Below are 24,915 nucleotides of genomic sequence, written 5' to 3'. Positions count from 1 at the left end.
AAATGAAACCTTCTGTCGATGGTCCAAGTGATTGTTCAGTTCTCTGATCGCGCCAAATCCTCCTCGTGCGTCATTATTCTTCTCGTCGTCAACATCATGTTCTTCATCACCAGGAAACCTCCATCCACACACCCTCCCTTCCTTCACACCAGAATACCATCGTAAATGTGCAAGATTCACATTGTTTATCACTAATTACTGATATGTATTTGTTTATCACTAATTGCTGATATGTATTTGTTTATCACTAATTACTGATATGTATTTGTTTATTTATCGTGTTGATGATTGAGACTATTTTTACAGTTAATTGACGTCATTCCTCTGTCCCCGGAAATAGTCTACCCTGGAATTAACGCGCGGCGGTAAACTGTACTACAATTCTCAACGGCGCGATAATAAAATAGTGCGTCTCCACCGGAATTAACGCGCGGCGGTAAACTGTACTACAATTCTAAACGGCGCGATAATAAAATAGTGCGATCGCATTTTTGTTAATTTAAATATAAAAACGAGAAGCTGAACTCTGATTATGGCACATACAACATAACAGCATGGTTTTACCGAGATTAATCAGAAAATAGGTAATAAATTCTTCAAAACGTGGAACGGTCAAAATAAATGACGCAGCGAGGAGGGGGCGTGGCCACAGGCAATTATGACGTCACAATGGTTGTTGTTGGAGACAATGAGAATTCCATAGTCGGGATCATTTAATGCAGAGATTGATTGTGAAACGCCATTCCGTGGATAGACGTGCATGAGAGATGTGGTCTCTGATCGCAGCGGTCATGATGTTCGTCTCCGGAGAACCATCCCGACCTCCACAGCAGGTAAGCGGTGATTGTAAGAGATAACGTTTTTGGGTTGATGGAGAAGTGAACGGGTGGTGTATTCCATGTTAGATTTCTCTTGTTTTGGATTCGATTGAAAATCCGACTGAAGACGAGAGTGACACGGCGAGTGTGATTCAAATATAAAATATTTCACAGAAATAACTATCTCATTAAAACGTCGATCGTGGGGCGGAGTGTGTGTGAGTGGAGGAAGCAACATGAAGAGAGGTGATTCGTCATTTAGTAAAATGGCCACAGGAGTGGGATTCAAAACGATCCTCCATCCATTGAGTTGATCAGAGATTGTTGAAGATTCACAAACATGTAAACTCGAGTCCTGATACAGTTTACTCGGAGTCACGACAAGGTGTGTCTGGCCACGTGGGTGATGACCATCATTTTGTATCGTTCGTTCGTTCATTGAATGAATAAACCATCGTTCATCATTCTTATTAAAATGGCGGGATGCTGTGCTGTTGGAAGAACCATTGGATCACTGAAGGGTTTGAAAATGTGGAGATTCCCTGGAAATGGAAAATAAAATTATTCTGAGATGGAAACCCACTCGGTGGGGGGGGGGGGGAGGGGGGTACTTTGTGTGTCGGCTGAGTTGTCGTCCTGTGTGTGTACATTTGTGTGTGGTGTTGTCATCACATTGTACTTGGGAGTTGGGGATAACTCGTAAGAAGATATAAATCATCGTGGAAACCTGTTTGGATAATTTATGTTTATCAAGAACATCCTGGAAAAGTTACTTCTGAGGAAACTTGTAGTGTGTGTGTGTGTGTGTGTGTGTGTGTGTGTGTGTGTGTGTGTGTCTGTGAGTGTCTCCTCCATAACTCCAAAACCATGAGACCGAGCATCGTGAAACTGCATGTGAAGGGAACTCCAAGGAAGTGAAAATTGGGTGTTTGGGTTAATTAAAACATCCCTTTTGAAGATAATTAAAGGCCTTAATTAATTAATATTCCCCGAATATTTTGCCTCCATTCCCTTGGAACCTCCTCTGTTATCATAACACAGGTGAATCGTTTATTCAACACCTGACTCCACATTCACCGAGGCAGGTCTGAACTTCCACTGGGATCTCATCAGGTCCCACTGCTTTGCCATTTTCATTCCTCTTTAGCCGGCTGTCTTGTGTTATGGCACTTTTCTGCAGAAATGAAAGATTCGAGGAGTAATCTTTAAAATCCCACATTGATATTCCTTGTGTGTCCTTTAAATTGTTGTGATCCCTGTTCACCATGAGCATGTGATGAAGAATATAAAGAATTTATTTTTGGTTGGAAACTGTAAGTGAACTTTCTCCACCAAGGAAACTTGGAATTTGTTCCTGAAAGGGAAAAGCTCCTTCATGGTCGTGTCGATGGAGGAATCTTCACATTCCTCGTTTGTTCAGTGGATATTGATATCGAAAAAATACATCTCAGGGCTGCTGTGCACTCACAGTTTGTACACTCACCTCTGAGCTGTGTTGCTTGGGTTAGAATCTCTATCCCGGTATAAACTGCCGCCCTGGTGTTTCACCTGTATTGTGGTCCATCAATGTGTGCACCATCAGAGGAACGTGAAGCACGAGGACCCGTGTGCAGCACTCATTGTCGGTGTACGTTGAAGGTTCCACGGTGTTTTTGTAAAGGGTAGTCGAGTTATCCGCAGCATTCTCAACAAATTACAAGTCACTTCCCAAACTCCTTAAAAAACTGAACTTGTCAAGTGTGGTTCAAATGATAAACTCTCGTACATTCCATGAACCACTGTGTTTGTAACATCTTGGTCTTGTTTTGTTACAAAGTTTTGGATTTTGTTAAATAATTAATAAATGATGTTTCGTTTAATTTCAATTTCTCTTGTTTCTAATTTCTTTTGTTTCTGCCCTTGTCCCTGTCCATAGTTGTTCCACAATGATGATGTGGAGGTACCGGTGATGTCGAGGGTTCGCGATGTCGTGTTCGTCACGATCGCGCTCCTCTTATTCGTCGTCGTGATCTCCTTTAAACCAGCGAGGTGGTTCGGGAGGAGGAGGAATCAAAGAAAGCCCGGCATTCACTGGTAAAGATCACGTGACTTTTCATCAATATTTAAATAATGCCTTCATCCAAGAGGACAAGATAGTACAGAACTTTGAAACGAGTTTACATTAAATTCTTACGAATCATCAAGTCTGGCAAACGAATGTCTGGTCCAGTGACAACAGGGAGGACCGGAACACGGAGCACACTCTCCTTGAAAGTGACATTCAGTCTGAATCCTGAAAGTGACATTCAGTCTGTTTCCTGTCTGAATCCTGACAAACCACAATTAAAACGGGTTCAGACACTCCGAGCAGAGTCGGGTTCGTACCTGTAAGAGTGCATCGCACATAGTGCCAATAGTCAACCTTCAATTCTGAAGCAGAATAAACACTTTTCGTTTTACATTCATTGACATGGCGACATGTGACGTCACTGCTGACACGTCAGGACGTCATGACATCATCTGTTATTCGCTGACGTCATTACGTCTGTCGTCCACAGACCGTTACCGCTGAGAGGTGTAATTCCACTCCTCGAAAATAGCGTCTGCAATGTAAAACCCCCTTCTGCACATGCTGACTGCCTCAAAAGGTGAATTTGACACAAAAAATGAAAGAAGAAACATTGTATCTTCTATATATTAATACTGAAGGACTAATTTTGTGCTTCTCCAAACCATCGCGTCACGTTTTTCTCGGGAATGAAAGAAACTTCGTACCTGTAAGAGTGCATCGCACATAGTGGCAATAGTCAATAAAAAGCAATAAACTCAATAAAAAGCAAAATACACACTTTTCGTTGAGACGGGGGCGAGGAGTGAAGAGACGGGGGCAGGGAGTGAAGAGGCGGGGGGCAAGGTAAGCACATTTTTGGGCGGGGGTAAGCAAATTGAAAGCGGGAGACGGGGGGAAATGGGGCGGGGATGAGTGGGCTGGGACTGGGGTGAATTAGGCGGAGTTGAGTGTGAGGGGGTGGACAGGGGGCGGGGAATCAAGAGACAGGGGGCGGGGAGTGAAGAGGCGGGGGCGGGGCCGGGGTAATTAAATTTTTGGGCGGGGGTAAGCAAATTGAAGGAAAGGGGTGGGAGGCGGGGGGAATGGGGCAGGGGCGGGGGTTGAGTCGGCGGAGGCAAGTACGCCCTGTCCAGTCCATGTCCCTCGAGTGTGGGTGAGCTGGTGAGGGTGGTTGAATGAACGGAATTCGTCTGTGACGGGGTTTCGGCTAGTCATTAGGGTACCCTGTGAGTACAGGGTACCCTATTGTTTTTCTTCTGTTTATTATTATTACGCATTATTAGGGTATCCAGTCAAATGGACTGGATAACCTATTGTTTTTCTTCTGTTTATTATTATTATTATTAGGGTATCCAGTCAAATGGACTGGATAACCTATTGTTTTTCTTCTGTTTATTATTATTATTATTATTATTATTTTTCTTCCGCCGTAAATTTGCAAAATTTCCAATTTTTTTCGCTTTAAATGCCATTTTCTCAGAAATGGTAAGACCAATCGACACAAAATTTTCACCAGATATGTATCTTTTTTGATAGCATACATAATTGATAATTATGACGTCATAGGTCACGTGATACGGGCGCCATCTTGAAAAAACAGATCAACTTTGGACCTCTGTATCTCGGAAACCTTCTTGTGGAAAAAAATTTCGCTTGATACATTTGAACAAGTTCCCTCTCGGGTATACGTGTGATTTTTCGTGACGTCATCAGTGAAGAGGTATCCCAGTAAAAATTCGTCAAGTAGAACGCCACATGGCAAAAATTTGAAATTTCTTGAGCATCATCTACACAAAAATTCATCGTAGAAAAAAAATATTTTGACGTCATCAGTGACGTAATTCGGCCGCCATCTTGTTTTTTTGTGTTTTTTTTAAAAAATCTTCTTCTCCAGAACGGCTGTGCAGATTGAGGCGAAACTTTACAGGCACATTCCCCCTGAGGTCCTCTTTCAAGTTTGTTAATTTGTTGTTGATACGTCACATGGTTTGGCGGCCATCTTGAAAAAACCTTAAAACCTTCAAACATCTTCTTCTCCAGAAGCGCTGGTCCAATGAAGGCGAGATTTCAGAACTATATTCGTGACATGTATGCGATGCAAGTTTGTTAATTTCAAAGTGATAGGTCACATGGTTTGGCCGCCATGTTGGATTTAAGAAAAATATTAAATAATGTTTTCTCTGGTATTTCATAAGCCATCAAAGCGAAAATTTGCAAGTGCCTTCCTCCCTCAAGTCTGCATACATGGTAAAAAAATTTTACCTCAGAAGTCACATGGTTTGGCGGCCATCTTGGATAGAAAAATCGACTTTATCCGATTTACACGAAACTTCACACACTTGTTCGGGTCGACGATGGAAAGCAGAATTTAAATTTATGATATCATAGGTCACAAGGTTCGGCAGCCATCTTGGATTGAAAATGAATAAATTTTAAAAATCTTCTTCTCCAGAAGGGCAAGACAGATGAAGACGAAACTTCACACATATATTCCTCATGAGGTCCTTTCTCAAGTTTGTTAATTTGTTCTTGATCGGTCACATGGTTTGGCGGCCATCTTGAAAAAACCCTAAAACCTTCAAACATCTTCTTCTCCAGAAGCGCTGGTCGGATGAAGGGGAGATTTCAGAACTATATTCGGGACACGTAGGCGATATAAGTTTGTTAATTTCGAATTGATACGTTAGACGGTTTGGCCGCCATCTTGGATTTAAGAAAAATATTAAATAATGTTTTCTCTGGAACCGCTGAACCAAACGAATCGAAAATTTGTAATTATCATCTACCATCGTGTATGCACGCATGGTAAAAATTATGACATCACACGTCACATGGTTTGGCGGCCATCTTGGATAGAAAAACGCACCTTTACCGATTAACACGAAACTTTACAAACGTGTTCCAATACCCAGTTGGAAGCAGAATATAAATTTCTGATGTCATAGGTCACATGGTTCGTCAGCCATCTTGGATTGAAAATGAATAAATTTTAAAAATCTTCTTCTCCAGAAAGGCAAGACAGATTAAGCCGAAACTTCACACATATATTCCCCATGAGGTCCTTTCTCAAGTTTGTTAATTTGTTCTTGATTGGTCACATGGTTTGGCGGCCATCTTGAATTTACCTTAAAACCTTCAAACATCTTCTTCTCCAGAACACCTGATCTGATCAAGGGGAAACTTCACACCCCTATTGCACATGAGTAGGGAATACAAGTTTGTTAATTTCTAATTGATAGGTCACATGGTTTGGCAGCCATGTTGAATTTAAGAAAAATATTAAATAATGTTTTCTCTGGAACTGCTTAACCTATCGAAGCGAAAATTTGCGGCTGTCATCCTCCATGATATCTGCATACATGGTAAAAATTATGAGGTCACAAGTCACATGGTTTGGCCGCCATCTTAGATTGAAGGATAAATATTAATTCATGTTTACTCTGGAACCACTACTTCTATATATGCGAAACTTCATATTTATAATTTAGGCTACATGTGAAACAAAAGTTTAAAATTTCAACCTGATCGGCCGTGTGGTTTAGCAGCCAGAATTATTTAATTATTTGAATCTGGTCGCCAGTAATAAGGAAATTGAACGCTTTGTGCTGCCCGGTTCGTAACTCGTCTGTTCCGCGCCGTCTCGAAGCAGGCCTGTGTTTGTATCACCATTAAATAATGTTTTCTCTGGCACCGCTTATCCGATAAATGCGAAACTTTGCGACTATGATTTAAGTCTCACGTTGTGTCAGTTGTGTCAAAGGCGGACGGACTGGGTACCCGGTCATCACTGCCAGCAGTTATAAAGTGGCAGTTCTAGTTATTATTATTTTTCTTCCGCCGTAAATTTGCAAAATTTCCAATTTTTTTCGCTTTAAATGCCATTTTCTCAGAAATGGTAAGACCAATCGACACAAAATTTTCACCAGATATGTATCTTTTTTGATAGCATACAAAATTGATAATTATGACGTCATAGGTCACGTGATACGGGCGCCATCTTGAAAAAACAGATCAACTTTGGACCTCTGTATCTCGGAAACCTTCCAGTGGAAAAAAATTTCGCTTGATACATTTGAACAAGCTCCCTCTCGGGTATACGTGTGATTTTTCGTGACGTCATCAGTGAAGAGGTATCCCAGTAAAAATTCGTCAAGTAGAACGCCACATGGCAAAAATTTGAAATTTCTTGAGCATCATCTACACAAAAATTCATCGTAGAAAAAAAATATTTTGACGTCATCGGTGACGTAATTCGGCCGCCATCTTGTTTTTTTGTGTTTTTTTAAAAAAATCTTCTTCTCCAGAACGGCTGTGCAGATTGAGGCGAAACTTTACAGGCACATTCCCCCTGAGGTCCTCTTTCAAGTTTGTTAATTTGTTGTTGATACGTCACATGGTTTGGCGGCCATCTTGAAAAAACCTTAAAACCTTCAAACATCTTCTTCTCCAGAAGCGCTGGTCCCATGAAGGCGAGATTTCACAAGTATATTCGGGACATGTATGCGATGCAAGTTTGTTAATTTCAAAGTGATAGGTCACATGGTTTGGCCGCCATGTTGGATTTAAGAAAAATATTAAATAATGTTTTCTCTGGTATTTCATAAGCCATCAAAGCGAAAATTTGCAAGTGCCTTCCTCCCTCAAGTCTGCATACATGGTAAAAAATTTTTACCTCAGAAGTCACATGGTTTGGCGGCCATCTTGGATAGAAAAATAGACTTTATCCGATTTACACGAAACTTCACACACTTGTTCGGGTCGACGATGGAAAGCAGAATTTAAATTTATGATATCATAGGTCACAAGGTTCGGCAGCCATCTTGGATTGAAAATGAATAAATTTTAAAAATCTTCTTCTCCAGAAGGGCAAGACAGATGAAGACGAAACTTCACACATATATTCCCCATGAGGTCCTTTCTCACGTTTGTTAATTTGTTCTTGATCGGTCACATGGTTCGGCGGCCATCTTGAAAAAACCCTAAAACCTTCAAACATCTTCTTCTCCAGAAGCGCTGGTCGGATGAAGGGGAGATTTCAGAACTATATTCGGGACACGTAGCCGATATAAGTTTGTTAATTTCGAATTGATACGTTAGACGGTTTGGCCGCCATCTTGGATTTAAGAAAAATATTAAATAATGTTTTCTCTGGAACCGCTGAACCAAACGAATCGAAAATTTGTAATTATCATCGAGAGGGCAGTATGCACGCATGGTAAAAATTATGACATCACACGTCACATGGTTTGGCAGCCATCTTGGATAGAAAAACGCACCTTTACCGATTAACACGAAACTTCACAAACGTGTTCCAATACCCAGTTGGAAGCAGAATATAAATTTCTGATGTCATAGGTCACATGGTTCGTCAGCCATCTTGGATTGAAAAACAATATCTTCAAACGTCTTTTTCTCTGAAACGGCTGAACAGATCCAGACGAAACTCGACCACTATGACCGCCTCTCCATGACGAATAAAAAGTTCTCACCCCCTTTTGAGGTACGACGCAACGTTTGGCAGCCATATTGGATTGAAGGAAAAATATTAATTAATGTTTACTCTTGAACCACTGCATCAATAAATGTGAAACATCAAGTTTATGGTGGAACGCTCATGCGGAATGAGGATTTGAAATTTCAACAGGATAGGGCCCAGGGTTTGGCAGCCATGTTGGTTTTAAGAAAAATATTAAATAATGTTTTCTCTGGAACTGCTTAACCTGGAGAAGCGAAAATTTGCAGTTATCATCCACCATCGTGTTTGCACACGTGGTGCAAATTATGACATCACAAGTCACATGGTTTGGCCGCCATCTTGGATTGAAGGATAAATATTAATTAATGTTTACTCTGGAACCGCTGCCTCTATATATGCGAAACTTCACATTTATAATTCAGGTGACATGCGAAACAAAAGTTTAAAATTTCAACCTGATCGGTCACGCGGTTTGGAAGCCAGAATTATTTAATTATTTGAATCTGGAAGCCAGTAATAACGAAATTGAACGCTTTGTGCTGCCCGGTTCGTAACTCGTCTGTTCCGCGCCCTCTCGAAGCAGGCCTGTGTTTGTATCACTATTAAATAATGTTTTCTCTGGCACCGCTTATCCTTTCAATGCGGAACTTTGCGACTGTCATCTGCAGAAAGTCCCATGTTGTATCAAAGGCGGACGGACTGGGTACCCGGTCATCACTGCCAGCAGTTATAAAGTGGCAGTTCTAGTTAGGGTATCCAGTCAAATGGACTGGATAACCTATTGTTTTTCTTCTGTTTATTATTATTATTATTATTATTATTTTTCTTCCGCCGTAAATTTGCAAAATTTCCAGTTTTTTTCGCTTTAAATGCCATTTTCTCAGAAATGGTAAGACCAATCGACACAAAATTTTCACCAGATATGTATCTTTTTTGATAGCATACATAATTGATAATTATGACGTCATAGGTCACGTGATACGGGCGCCATCTTGAAAAAACAGATCAACTTTGGACCTCTGTATCTCGGAAACCTTCTAGTGTAAAAAAATTTCGCTTGATACATTTGAACAAGCTCCCTCTCGGGTATACGTGTGATTTTTCGTGACGTCATCAGTGAAGAGGTATCCCAGTAAAAATTCGTCAAGTAGAACGCCACATGGCAAAAATTTGAAATTTCTTGAGCATCATCTACACAAAAATTCATCGTAGAAAAAAAATATTTTGACGTCATCAGTGACGTAATTCGGCCGCCATCTTGTTTTTTGTGTTTTTTTAAAAAAATCTTCTTCTCCAGAACGGCTGTGCAGATTGAGGCGAAACTTTACAGGCACATTCCCCCTGAGGTCCTCTTTCAAGTTTGTTAATTTGTTGTTGATACGTCACATGGTTTGGCGGCCATCTTGAAAAACCTTAAAACCTTCAAACATCTTCTTCTCCAGAAGCGCTGGTCCAATGAAGGCGAGATTTCAGAACTATATTCGTGATATGTATGCGATGCAAGTTTGTTAATTTCAAAGTGATAGGTCACATGGTTTGGCCGCCATGTTGGATTTAAGAAAAATATTAAATAATGTTTTCTCTGGGATTTCATAAGCCATCAAAGCGAAAATTTGCAAGTGCCTTCCTCCCTCAAGTCTGCATACATGGTGAAAAAATTTTACCTCAGAAGTCACATGGTTTGGCGGCCATCTTGGATAGAAAAATAGACTTTATCCGATTTACACGAAACTTCACACACTTGTTCGGGTCGACGATGGAAAGCAGAATTTAAAGTTATGATATCATAGGTCACAAGGTTCGGCAGCCATCTTGGATTGAAAATGAATAAATTTTAAAAATCTTCTTCTCCAGAAGGGCAAGACAGATGAAGACGAAACTTCACACATATATTCCCCATGAGGTCCTTTCTCAAGTTTGTTAATTTGTTCTTGATCGGTCACATGGTTCGGCGGCCATCTTGAAAAAACCCTAAAACCTTCAAACATCTTCTTCTCCAGAAGCGCTGGTCGGATGAAGGGGAGATTTCAGAACTATATTCGGGACACGTAGGCGATATAAGTTTGTTAATTTCGAATTGATACGTTAGACGGTTTGGCCGCCATCTTGGATTTAAGAAAAATATTAAATAATGTTTTCTCTGGAACCGCTGAACCAAACGAATCGAAAATTTCTAATTATCATCTACCATCGTGTATGCACGCATGGTAAAAATTATGACATCACACGTCACATGGTTTGGCGGCCATCTTGGATAGAAAAACGCACCTTTACCGATTAACACGAAACTTTACAAACGTGTTCCAATACCCAGTTGGAAGCAGAATATAAATTTCTGATGTCATAGGTCACATGGTTCGTCAGCCATCTTGGATTGAAAATGAATAAATTTTAAAAATCTTCTTCTCCAGAAAGGCAAGACAGATTAAGCCGAAACTTCACACATATATTCCCCATGAGGTCCTTTCTCAAGTTTGTTAATTTGTTCTTGATTGGTCACATGGTTTGGCGGCCATCTTGAATTTACCTGAAAACCTTCAAACATCTTCTTCTCCAGAACACCTGATCTGATCAAGGGGAAACTTCACACCCCTATTGCACATGAGTAGGGAATACAAGTTTGTTAATTTCTAATTGATAGGTCACATGGTTTGGCAGCCATGTTGAATTTAAGAAAAATATTAAATAATGTTTTCTCTGGAACTGCTTAACCTATCGAAGCGAAAATTTGCGTCTGTCATCCTCCATGATATCTGCATACATGGTAAAAATTATGAGGTCACAAGTCACATGGTTTGGCCGCCATCTTAGATTGAAGGATAAATATTAATTCATGTTTACTCTGGAACCACTACTTCTATATATGCGAAACTTCATATTTATAATTTAGGCTACATGGGAAACAAAAGTTTAAAATTTCAACCTGATCGGCCGTGTGGTTTGGCAGCCAGAATTATTTAATTATTTGAATCTGGTCGCCAGTAATAAGGAAATTGAACGCTTTGTGCTTCCCGGTTCGTAACTCGTCTGTTCCGCGCCGTCTCGAAGCAGGCCTGTGTTTGTATCACCATTAAATAATGTTTTCTCTGGCACCGCTTATCCTATCAATGCATAACTTTGCGACTGTCATCTGCAGAAAGTCCCATGTTGTATCAAAGGCGGACGGACTGGGTACCCGGTCATCACTGCCAGCAGTTATAAAGTGGCAGTTCTAGTTATTATTATTTTTCTTCCGCCGTAAATTTGCAAAATTTCCAGTTTTTTTCGCTTTAAATGCCATTTTCTCAGAAATGGTAAGACCAATCGACACAAAATTTTCACCAGATATGTATCTTTTTTGATAGCATACATAATTGATAATTATGACGTCATAGGTCACGTGATACGGGCGCCATCTTGAAAAAACAGATCAACTTTGGACCTCTGTATCTCGGAAACCTTCTAGTGAAAAAAAATTTCGCTTGATACATTTGAACAAGCTCCCTCTCGGGAATACGTGTGATTTTTCGTGACGTCATCAGTGAAGAGGTATCCCAGTAAAAATTCGTCAAGTAGAACGCCACATGGCAAAAATTTGAAATTTCTTGAGCATCATCTACACAAAAATTCATCGTAGAAAAAAATATTTTGACGTCATCGGTGACGTAATTCGGCCGCCATCTTGTTTTTTGTGTTTTTTTAAAAAATCTTCTTCTCCAGAACGGCTGTGCAGATTGAGGCGAAACTTTACAGGCACATTCCCCCTGAGGTCCTCTTTCAAGTTTGTTAATTTGTTGTTGATACGTCACATGGTTTGGCGGCCATCTTGAAAAAACCTTAAAACCTTCAAACATCTTCTTCTCCAGAAGCGCTGATCCAATGAAGGCGAGATTTCAGAACTATATTCGTGACATGTATGCGATGCAAGTTTGTTAATTTCAAAGTGATAGGTCACATGGTTTGGCCGCCATGTTGGATTTAAGAAAAATATTAAATAATGTTTTCTCTGGTATTTCATAAGCCATCAAAGCGAAAATTTGCAAGTGCCTTCCTCCCTCAAGTCTGCATACATGGTAAAAAATTTTTACCTCAGAAGTCACATGGTTTGGCGGCCATCTTGGATAGAAAAATAGACTTTATCTGATTTACACGAAACTTCACACACTTGTTCGGGTCGACGATGGAAAGCAGAATTTAAATTTATGATATCATAGGTCACAAGGTTCGGCAGCCATCTTGGATTGAAAATGAATAAATTTTAAAAATCTTCTTCTCCAGAAAGGCAAGACAGATTAAGCCGAAACTTCACACATATATTCCCCATGAGGTCCTTTCTCAAGTTTGTTAATTTGTTCTTGATCGGTCACATGGTTCGGCGGCCATCTTGAAAAAACCCTAAAACCTTCAAACATCTTCTTCTCCAGAAGCGCTGGTCGGATGAAGGGGAGATTTCAGAACTATATTCGGGACACGTAGGCGATATAAGTTTGTTAATTTCGAATTGATACGTTAGACGGTTTGGCCGCCATCTTGGATTTAAGAAAAATATTAAATAATGTTTTCTCTGGAACCGCTGAACCAAACGAATCGAAAATTTGTAATTATCATCTACCATCGTGTATGCACGCATGGTAAAAATTATGACATCACACGTCACATGGTTTGGCGGCCATCTTGGATAGAAAAACGCACCTTTACCGATTAACACGAAACTTTACAAACGTGTTCCAATACCCAGTTGGAAGCAGAATATAAATTTCTGATGTCATAGGTCACATGGTTCGTCAGCCATCTTGGATTGAAAATGAATAAATTTTAAAAAATCTTCTTCTCCAGAAAGGCAAGACAGATTAAGCCGAAACTTCACACATATATTCCCCATGAGGTCCTTTCTCAAGTTTGTTAATTTGTTCTTGATTGGTCACATGGTTTGGCGGCCATCTTGAATTTACCTGAAAACCTTCAAACATCTTCTTCTCCAGAACACCTGATCTGATCAAGGGGAAACTTCACACCCCTATTGCACATGAGTAGGGAATACAAGTTTGTTAATTTCTAATTGATAGGTCACATGGTTTGGCAGCCATATTGAATTTAAGAAAAATATTAAATAATGTTTTCTCTGGAACTGCTTAACCTATCGAAGCGAAAATTTGCGTCTGTCATCCTCCATGATATCTGCATACATGGTAAAAATTATGAGGTCACAAGTCACATGGTTTGGCCGCCATCTTAGATTGAAGGATAAATATTAATTCATGTTTACTCTGGAACCACTACTTCTATATATGCGAAACTTCATATTTATAATTTAGGCTACATGTGAAACAAAAGTTTAAAATTTCAACCTGATCGGCCGTGTGGTTTAGCAGCCAGAATTATTTAATTATTTGAATCTGGTCGCCAGTAATAAGGAAATTGAACGCTTTGTGCTGCCCGGTTCGTAACTCGTCTGTTCCGCGCCGTCTCGAAGCAGGCCTGTGTTTGTATCACCATTAAATAATGTTTTCTCTGGCACCGCTTATCCGATAAATGCGAAACTTTGCGACTATGATTTAAGTCTCACGTTGTGTCAGTTGTGTCAAAGGCGGACGGACTGGGTACCCGGTCATCACTGCCAGCAGTTATAAAGTGGCAGTTCTAGTTATTATTATTATTATTATTTTTCCGCCGGCGTTTTGCACCCTTTTTCGCTTTAAAAATCATTTTCTCTGGAACACTAAGTCCGATCGACAGGAAATTTTCACCATAGTATGTATCTTTTTTGATAGCACAATCACGTTATAATTATGACGTCATTGGTCACGTGGTACGGTCGCCATCTTGAAAAAAGCGATAAACTTTGGACATCTGTATCTCGGAAACCGTGCAATGGAAAAATTTTTTGTTTGATACATTTTACTAAGCTCCCTATGGGGAACACGTGTGATTTTTCGTGACGTCATAGGTGAAGCGATATACCGGTGAAAATTCGTCAAGTAGAACGCCATATAGGAAAAATCTGAAAAATTCTGAGCGTCATCTACACCAAAATTCATCGTCAAAAATGTTTTTTGACGTCATCGATGACGTAATTCGGCCGCCATCTTGTTTTTTAGTGTTTTTTTAAAAATCTTCTTCTCCAGAACGGCTGTGCAGATTGCGGCGAAACTTAACACGCACATTCTCCCTGAGGTCCTCTTTCAAGTTTGTTAATTTGTTGTTGATACGTCACATGGTTTGGCGGCCATCTTGAAAAAACCCTAAAACCTTCAAACATCTTCTTCTCCAGAAGCGCTGGTCCAATGAAGTCGAGATTTCAGAACTATATTCGGGACATGTATGCGATGCAAGTTTGTTAATTTCGAAGTGATAGGTCACATGGTTTGGCCGCCATGTTGGATTTAAGAAAAATATTAAATAATGTTTTCTCTGGAATTTCATAAGCCATCGAAGCAAAAATTTGCAAGTGCCTTCCTCCCTCAAGTCTGCATACATGGTAAAAATTTTTTACCTCAGAAGTCACATGGTTTGGCGGCCATCTTGGATAGAAAAATAGACCTTATCCGATTTACACGAAACTTCATACACTTGTTCAGGTCGATGATGGAAAGCAGAAATTACATTTATGATATCCTCGGTCACAAGGTTCGGCAGCCATCTTGGATTGAAAATGAATAAATTTTAAAAATCTTCTTCTCCAGAAGGGCAAGACAGATGAAGACGAAACTTCACACATATATTCCCCATGAGGTCCTTTCTCAAGTTTGTTAATTTGTTCTTGATCGGTCACATGGTTCGGCGGCCATCTTGAAAAAACCCTAAAACCTTCAAACATCTTCTTCTCCAGAAGCGCTGGTCGGATGAAGGGGAGATTTCACAACTATATTCGGGACACGTAGGCGATATAAGTTTGTTAATTTCGAATTGATACGTTAGACGGTTTGGCCGCCATCTTGGATTTAAGAAAAATATTAAATAATGTTTTCTCTGGAACCGCTGAACCAAACGAATCGAAAATTTGTAATTATCATCTACCATCATGTATGCACGCATGGTAAAAATTATGACATCACACGTCACATGGTTTGGCGGCCATCTTGGATAGAAAAACGCACCTTTACCGATTAACACGAAACTTTACAAACGTGTTCCAATACCCAGTTGGAAGCAGAATATAAATTTCTGATGTCATAGGTCACATGGTTCGTCAGCCATCTTGGATTGAAAATGAATAAATTTTAAAAATCTTCTTCTCCAGAAAGGCAAGACAGATTAAGCCGAAACTTCACACATATATTCCCCATGAGGTCCTTTCTCAAGTTTGTTAATTTGTTCTTGATTGGTCACATGGTTTGGCGGCCATCTTGAATTTACCTTAAAACCTTCAAACATCTTCTTCTCCAGAACACCTGATCTGATCAAGGGGAAACTTCACACCCCTATTGCACATGAGTAGGGAATACAAGTTTGTTAATTTCTAATTGATAGGTCACATGGTTTGGCAGCCATGTTGAATTTAAGAAAAATATTAAATAATGTTTTCTCTGGAACTGCTTAACCTATCGAAGCGAAAATTTGCGTCTGTCATCCTCCATGATATCTGCATACATGGTAAAATTATGAGGTCACAAGTCACATGGTTTGGCCGCCATCTTAGATTGAAGGATAAATATTAATTCATGTTTACTCTGGAACCACTACTTCTATATATGCGAAACTTCATATTTATAATTTAGGCTACATGTGAAACAAAAGTTTAAAATTTCAACCTGATCGGTCGTGTGGTTTGGCAGCCAGAATTATTTAATTATTTGAATCTGGAAGCCAGTAATAACGAAATTGAATGCTTTGTGCTGCCCGGTTCATAACTCGTCTGTTCCGCTCCCTCTCGAAGCAGGCCTGTGTTTGTATCACTATTAAATAATGTTTTCTCTGGCAACGCTTATCCTTTCAATGCGAAAATTGCGACTATGATTTAAGTCTCACGTTGAGTCAAAGGCAGACGCGGACTGGGTACCCGGTCATCACTGCCAGCAGTTATAAAGTGGCAGTTCTAGTTATTATTGTTATTTTGATGTTTTTCCTTTCAAAGTGTATTCAACAACAGGGTAGGGAAAACAAAAGATACAATTACAAAAGAACTATTACACACTGCGTGCCCTGGGTTTCATACGATCGGAAGGTCCTCAGACAACCTTAAGGCCTCAGACACACTATAAGAAAGAAATGACCAAGGAGACAGACAAGACTGAAAAAAACCGTAGATATGTTCGCTTGGACACAAACAGGCCCACGGTCCGGAGACTGGTCTGATTACCTCCTCCACTGCAGGTGGATGGACATTTTGTTTTCACCCCTTTCTCTTTTGTTTGTTTGTTCGTCTGATTGTGAACAATATCTCAAAATTTGAAGATGGATTTGGATGAAATTTGTTGGAGATATTTGGCATGTGACACTGACTGAATGATTAGATTTTGGTGAAGATCTGAATCCGGATCTGGATCCGAGGATTTTTTAAACTCATTTTTCACGATTGAATGATTGTGCGAAAACGATACACATACAGTGTGATATCTCAAAAAGTTAGGGACGGATTCGGATGAAACTTGGAGGATGAGTTTGGTGGTGACCAGAACAAGCCGATTACATTTTAGTTTACGTCCAAATCCAGATCCAGCCTTTCACTGGGATACAAAACGTAAACTAATCAGCCTGGCAGAGGGATGTGTTCTTCCAAGTGTCCTTCTTGTTGTTGCTTGTATTTCAGTGTCTGGAGTTTCGTTGAGATTTGATTGGTCAAGATATCTTTCAATCAGACCATGTGTGTAAGGAATTGAATCGTCTCATCTTCGTTTTCTTCAATGCAACACTCATGGAACATGTGTTTGGTCGTTCACAAAATCATACATTTTCCTCAAACTGACGAGCATTGCCCTTGTTTTGTTGCAGTTTTTGTTGTGGCCGTAAGCACTTGCAGAAAAAAATGGGAAAAAAGGAGCGGCCGTTGCTGGAGGAGGATCAACAAAAGGTGTTGGAGATTCAGAAGGTGAAGGAAGAGGAGGATAAAAGAATGGAAGAAAAAAAGGCATTGTTCGAACAGTTGTGGCAGAGAGAGAGAGAGAAACTGCAGGAAAGAGGTGAAAAATTGCACCAGAAAGAAGAACGAATGAAAGAAAGAGAGCGATTAATTCAGATCGCAGAAATATCTGTGCAGGACAAAGACGTTCAACACAGACATGAGGATGAACGATGGAGAAAAGAGAGAGACCAGCAGAATAAAACAGAGGAAGAGCAGCAGAGGAGAAACAAGGAAGAGGAAATGAGAAAACGTGATGAGGAAGAACAGGTGAAAAAGAATGAAGAAGAGCTAAATAAAATAAAGGAGGCAGAGTGGAGGGAAATGGAAGAGGGATTCCTGAGAGAACGAGAGGAATTCCTACGATGGAAGGAATCGGTCCATCAGGAGCAGACACGCAGAATGCTTGACATTCAGCAAAAAGAGCAACAAGTTTTAAACAGTGAGCACGTGCTGTTCGGGTTTGAGAGAGAGATTGATAAACGAGAGAGAATCGAGTTGGAACAACAGGCTCGATTTGATAAAAAGATGGAATTGAAAGAACTCGAGATAAAACACAGAGAGTTTGAGACATGTCGCCAAGAGGACGAGATTAGATTGAGAGAACAGGATGTGGAGAATATGGAGAAACTGGTGCACCAAAGAGAAGAGGAGGAGAGTGGGCGGGAAGATAAATTTGTGGAGACAAAGAGAATAAAAGAGGAAGAGTGTTTGTGTCGAGAGCAGGCGGTACATCTCCTGGAGCTGGAGATATGCAAACGAGAAAACGACGTTCAGACACGGGAACATGAGGTTTGGCGATGTGAGGAAAAGGAGAGAAAGAGACGAGAGCACGATAAACATGGGGAAATGAAACAGGAAGAGGTGCACCAGAAAGAAGAACCACGTAGACAGAGAAAGGAAGAAAAGCAAAAGAAGAAAACACAAAAGCACAGAGAGGAAGGAAAGAGGAAACGTGATGAGGAACGAAAACCTGAACGTGATGAATCGCTCAAACAACAACCAGGTCAACAACAGAAACCACACGTTGTTGGAGTGCAGAAGGAACAAAAACCTCAACGTGATCAAGGCCTGCAACAGGTGCAGCACGGTGTTGATGGATCAGACCGTATGCAGGACCTTCAACAGGTGAGGACTCTTCAGTACTTGGGAGAAGTTGGGGGTGAACACACTGGGTACAAGTTGTTCAGTTGGATAATTGTAATTATTATTTTTGTGATAAAGGTCACATATTGGCATGGTCATCCCCACGCAGGATAAATAACAAGAATTATAACTCACCTTCATTGGATCAAATCGACTAATTCACCTTGTCATCGATTACCTGTTCCATCAGTTCATCTCCTTCTGTTCCTATTCCTGAACAAGTTATCAATCTGATGAACACATCAATGTGTTTAATCTTTTATCTTTTTATTCTTTCTCCAAAGACCCCCCAGAAGAGGCGCTCGTTCCCTCCTCCTCCACCCTCTTACAAGAAACCTTCTTACCGGATGGAACGTAAGTTACCAAGATTCTTACCTTTCATAAATTATTACAAACTTTGTCTGAACTGATGAAGAAAAAAAACTGATGGTGATGAAGAAAAATCAAGATGTGAAATAACATTGAGAGTGGGAGAGTGGGAGAGAGAGAGAGAGAGTGGGAGAGAGAGAGAGAGAGAGAGAGAGAGAGAGAGAGAGAGAGTGAGAGAGTGAGAGAGTGAGAGAGTGAGAGAGTGAGAGAGTGAGAGAGTGAGAGAGTGAGAGAGTGAGAGAGTGAGAGAGTGAGAGAGTGAGAGAGTGAGAGAGTGAGAGAGTGAGAGAGTGAGAGAGTGAGAGAGTGAGAGAGTGAGAGAGTGAGAGAGTGAGAGAGTGAGAGAGTGAGAGAGTGAGAGAGTGAGAGAGTGAGAGAGTGAGAGAGAGAGAGAGAGAGAGAGAGAGAGAGAGAGAGAGAGAGAGAGAGAGAGAGAGAGAGAGAGAGAGAGAGAGAGAGAGAGAGAGAGATTCATTCCAGGACTGTGTTGGGACACGTGATAATGATGGAGATTATGATGACAATGCTACTTCGTGTTTTTGACCCTGTTGTTGTTGTGTGTGCAGAGGAAGACGTCATCGTGACAGTTGCTGGCGAGGAAGATGCCATGTTTGGCAGAGATTCCATCATCGTTCCATCGTACAAACTCTCCAGAAACAAAAGACGATACACCAGGCTCTTACAGATGGCTGATTCAGCATTTTTTCAATGAACATCAGTCTCAAGAACTCCAGGTACTTACACCTTCCATGGACTTAATTTAATCACTTGCATCCTTTTTGTGTCCTCGTTTGTCAATTTGTCACTTCCTTGTTTATGATGAGAACTCAATAATTCCGAGTGAAGACAATTTACACATTAGAATGAATTGGTCAACATGAAACAGGTGAGGTCTCTCCCTGATTTGTACAAGCAATGACAATCATGGTCTGTCACTCATGAAGGAAACTGCAGCCATGAACCCTTGGGATTTGCTGCGTCACTTCATCACTGCACATCATACGTCACTTCATCACTGCACACCATGCGTCACCTCATCGCTGGACACCATGCGTCACCTCATCACTCTCCACCATGCGTCACCATCATTGCACACCATGCGTCTCCATCACTGTACAACATGCGTCACCATCACTGTACACCATGCGTCACTTCATCACTGTAGACCATGCGTCACCTCATCAATGGACACTATGCGTCACCTCATCACTGGACACCATGCGTCACTTCATCACTGCACACCATGCGTCACCAACACTGGACACCATGCGTCACCTCATCAGTGGACACCATGCGTCACCATCACTATACACCATGTGTCACTTCATCACTGGACACCACGCGTCTCCTCAACACTGTGTAACCACATTTACACTCCAACATTATCTTTTCCGTTTTTTTTGTTTCCTCCTTCCCTTCAGCTGCTGCCATCATCATCTGGATCGACTTCAAATATTCTTCCAAAACATCTCCAGCCTGAGCGGACTCATCTCCTCAATAATCATTCCAAATGGCTCTCCTTCATTGCTGTTCCTGAAGGATCTTTTCCACAAGTATCCCTCCAAGGTTCTCCAACCTTGATGTTACATTTCACTCCAGCACCCAAGACTCCACTGTTGAATTGTCTTTGATAAAAGTGTTAATTTTCTTGTGTGAATGTAGATTTTCTCTTGTAATTACAGAGAATAAAATTAACCTAAAATCTCTTTTCCTTTCAAGTTATGTCATTTATAAATCCAAGGAACGGTGTCGAAAATATTGTTTTGGAAATGTCTCCTCATGAATACTTATTTTATAAGTAATTTAAAATGTTTCTGTGTTTGTTTCTCTTTCGAGGCCAAACCGGAGCACCGAGAGGAAGCAAATTTTGGGTTCTTGTATTTCAGAATCTTGGCTAAGTTTTAAGCTGCTGCACGTTGGCCTTGACCTGACCGTGGCTACCCCTGGCACGTTTGTAATATTTAGTGTTGATTAGACCAGCTGTTTTTATTTCTTAGATTTCCAGACCTACACAAACGTGTCGACAGAGAATTTCCTTCAAGGGTTGAGTGATTTAGGGGGTGGAGGGGGTTGTGCCCATGACATGACCCTGGGTATTCCCAGCATGTATGTAAAATTCGATTGAGATAGTTGCAGGGGTGTGGAATTTTATATCAATCAAGGAAAAGGCTTCACACACACAAACACAAACAACACACCGCGTTGAGGAAAGCGGCACATAATCACCTCGTCACACCATCTCACTCACTGCTTGGTGGCGTTGATGGCGATTCCGAAACCACAACCCTGACGTTGAGGTGAAGGAGATCCTGTGGAGAAAGGGCTGCAAATGTGAGCGGGACAGAGAGGCTTCTTTAGGAGTGTGGATTGGAGGCCCGAGGTGAGCTTCCGCTGCTGCTCGTGTTCCTGGACGATTTGAGGACGACGTGGCTGGTAATCTGAGCGGGTAATTCATGCACACTTCGAGGAGTCTGTAATTCAGCAAAACAGACATGCAACTGGATGTTAAACACTCTTCTTGTTACTTTTCAGATCGAGATGAAAGATGAGTAAGCCGTCAAAGCGAGTTTTGGAAGGAAGTGTGTCACTTCAGACAAACGAAGAAAAGATGTGATTCAGTGAAAACCAACCACAGCAAATGTATAATATGTCGCGGTGAACAAAGTCAAAGAATGTGTAATCTTCAAAAGTATACATTTAAAAAACTTAAGTCGGCGATAATCGTCAGACGAGCCAACTGCTTTACATTTGCAAATGGACAAAGTTGACCAAATTTGGTTGGAGCAAGTGAAGCTGGGAAACCAAACACCCCACATGGTAAAATAAATGCAGAAATGTGTACATCAATGAAAAAGGCTACAAACTAACAGAAAGGAGGCTTGGGATTAAAACCTCAATTTGAAAAAAAGGAAGAACCAACGGCAAGTTCAGAAGAGAGAATATTGACCGGACAACACAGTGAGCCTGATCAAGGAAAGGTATGCTGCGTTACATATAACCGATGGTTCCAGGGGAAAGAACCACAATGTAAAGTGTCGACAAATGATAACCAGGAAACAATCATTAGTCTTGCTAAAAATCTGAACATAAATGAGATAGTAGTTCTGGGTCATTGGTGCAGGACATGACACGGTGGCAAATGATGTGTGCCACCTCAAACCATGTATGAACGCCTTTTCAAGCTACTTCAATCCCTTCAACAAGAACACAAGATGTTGGTCCTTTCGACAAAGCGTTTAAACTTCTTGTGGATCAACAAAAAAGAAATCGGTGTTTCATGAACAGCAGAGTTTTCTGGTGCAGTCTTTATGTGATCAATACAAAAGAATTGTTTAAGATCTTGGAGTAAGGAATACAGACTACAACCATGCGGTAACACTAAAATGGAAAGTTGTTCAGCATTTTGACACTTGTATTGCAGTGTTTGATCAAAGCTGTGGCTCCACATTCATCTCCGCATCTCGGGTTTCTATTGGTGATGCTGTTGATAAACATTGTTTAAACAGGGGGTTTATCTGTTGATAAACAGATGGTTCCAGGTACATTCTATCATTTCCTTGGCAGACAGAGTGCACTTTCCGACAAATCAACAAGAGCGCGACAGAGACTCAGTCGACAGACAGAAGAAAATATCTTGATGAAAGCACAACAATTATTGCAGCACATGTGTGGTGTTATTGTTGTGGGGCCAGTTCTTGGTGGCGAGCACGACCGCGAGGGGGAGCAATAGAGTCGGCTCCACAGAACACACCGGAATTTAGGTCGCACCTTTCAGATAAATCTGAAAGTACGGATCCCACACAGGACAATAAACCGTCAATAATTGGACCGCGTGGAGTCGGGTTAATTGACAATTTCAATTTACCTAAGTACCCACACGGCAAAGCTTCCCAGGGAATTTACACCCGAGGCAGGCCTCGAGCGGAAAGAGCTGTTACCGTGATCGAACCGTGTGTAACCCGAGCGGATGGTTCCCGAGGCCCGTCGGTACAAATGTAGAACTGTGGCAACCGCCTTCCTAATCCCCACTACGCACCGTGGCAAACCAATGGCAGAAATGACTAAGAACTAACCGAAACCCCGTCACAGACGGATTTCGTTCATTCAACCACCCTCACCAGCTCACCCACACTCGAGGGACATGGACTGCCAGGGCGTGCTTGCCCCCGCCTACTCATCCCCGCCCTTGCCCCATTCCCCCGCCTCCCACCCCCCGCCTTCAATTTGCTTACCCCCGCCCAAAATTTTAATTACCCCGGCCCCACCCCCGCTTCTTCACTCCCCGCCCCCGTCTGTTGATTCCCCGCCCCACTTGCCCTGTCCACCCCCTCACACTCAACTCCACCGAATTCACCCAAGCCCCCGCCCAATCATCTCCCGCCCCATTCCCCCCCGTCTCCCGCTTTCAATTTGCTTACCCCCGCCCAAAAATATGCTTACCTTGCCCCCGCCCCCGCCTCTTCACTCCTCGCCCCGTCTCAATGAAAAGTGTTTATTCTGCTTCAGAGTTGAAGGTTGACTATTGCCACTATGTGCGATGCACTCTTCCAGGTACAAAGTTTCTTTCAGTCCAGGTCACAGTACCGAGAAAAACGTGAGGCGACTGCTGGGAGGAGCACAAAATTGGTCCTTCAGTATTAATATATAGAAGATACAATGTTTCTTGTTACATTTTTTGTGTCAAATTCACATTCCGAGGTCGTCAGCATGTGCAGAAGAGGGTTTTACATTGCAGACGCTATTTTCGAGGAGTGGAATTACACCTCTCAGCAGAACCGGTCTGTCGATGACAGACGTAGTGACGTCAGCGAATGACCGATGATGTCATGACGTCCTGATGCGTCTCAGCGGTGACATCACACGTCGCCATGGAAACGAATGTAAAACGAAGTGTTTATTCTGCTTCAGAGTTGAAGGTTGACTATTGGCACGATGTGCGATGCACTCTTACAGGTACGAAGTTTCTTTCAGTCCAGGTCACAGTACCGAGAAAAACGTGACGCGACCGCTTGGAGGAGCACAAAATTGGTCCTTCGGTATTAATATATAGACGAGCCGAAACCCCGTCACAGAAGGATTCCGTTCATTCAACCACCCTCACCAGCTCACCCACACTCGAGGGACATGGGCTGGACAGGGCTTGCTTGCCCCTGCCGACTCATCCCCCGCCCCTGCCCCATTCCCCCCCACCTCCCACCTCCACTTTCAATTTGCTTACCCCCCCCAAACATTTGCTTAACTTGCCCCCCGCCTCTTCACTCCCTGCCCGGTCTCTTCATCCCCCGCCCCCATCTCTTCACTCCCTGCCCCCGTCTCTTCATCCCACGCCCCCGTCTCTTCATCCCCCGCCCCTTCACTCCTCCGCCCCGCCTCTTCACTCCCTGCCCCCGCCCCTTCACTCCCTGCCCCCGTCTCTTCATCCCCCGCCCCCGCCTCTTCACTCCTCACCCCCGTCTCAACGAAAAGTGTTTATTCTGCTTCAGAGTTGAAGGTTGACTATTGCCACGATGTGCGATGCACTCTTACAGGTACGAAGTTTCTTTCAGTTCAGGTAACAGTACCGAGAAAAACGTGACGCGACCGCGAGGAGGAGCACAAAATTGGTCCTTCAATATTAATATATCGATAATAACGATCTCTTATAATGCTTCATCTTCCTCCTTCACACGTTCTGTTCTCATGACTCCCTCTCACCTTTCTCAAAAACTACCCCCTCACTTTTCTCCCTCAACTCTCCCCACTCAAACCTCTCCCACCATTCACCCCCCTCACTCACCCTTCTCAAAGTTGCCCTCCCCCTCGCATCCACAAAGCTCCCTCCTTCCCCTGCCCTCTCACCTCAATCTCATCACTCCACCTCTTCAAATCGTCAACTGCCTTCTGCCCCATCTTTCCCCCAGCACCGCAGAGCCTTTTCTCCCTCTCATCTGGCCCCTCCCCCCCGCAATTCTACTCTCCCCCACACTCTTTCAATAACTCTCCTAATCTCCACCCCTCCTCCCATGTCCGACCCTCCCCC

The 24,915-nt window shown here is 42.0% G+C and overlaps 2 protein-coding genes across 2 annotated transcripts in view; one reads left to right on the top strand and one right to left on the bottom strand.

Moving 5' to 3' along the window:
- The window catches only part of LOC147008920 (uncharacterized), a 127,162-nt gene that overhangs the window by 22,357 nt on the left and 79,890 nt on the right, over window positions 1–24,915 (bottom strand). Inside the window, exon 2 of the mRNA XM_085864586.1 lies at window positions 21,145–21,367. Within this exon, the coding sequence (XP_085720712.1) occupies window positions 21,145–21,351 (207 nt within the window). The 5' untranslated portion in view covers window positions 21,352–21,367. The remainder of the gene's footprint in view (window positions 1–21,144; window positions 21,368–24,915) is intronic.
- Window positions 17,689–20,602, top strand: LOC147008922 (uncharacterized). Its single transcript, XM_085864584.1, has 4 exons — window positions 17,689–18,509; window positions 18,812–18,881; window positions 19,463–19,630; window positions 20,318–20,602. Exons 1-3 carry the CDS (start codon window positions 17,706–17,708, stop codon window positions 19,606–19,608), a joined length of 1,020 nt encoding a protein of 339 aa, XP_085720710.1. The 5' UTR covers window positions 17,689–17,705; the 3' UTR covers window positions 19,609–19,630; window positions 20,318–20,602.

This window comes from Eptatretus burgeri, chromosome 18, assembly GCF_056783735.1.
Source record: "Eptatretus burgeri isolate ZD-2024b chromosome 18, Ebu_testis_v1, whole genome shotgun sequence".
In the NCBI taxonomy this organism is placed as follows: Eukaryota; Metazoa; Chordata; class Myxini; order Myxiniformes; family Myxinidae; genus Eptatretus; species Eptatretus burgeri.
The sequence above is the reverse complement of the archived record's forward strand: the minus strand, read 5'-3'. Positions and strand labels throughout refer to the sequence as shown.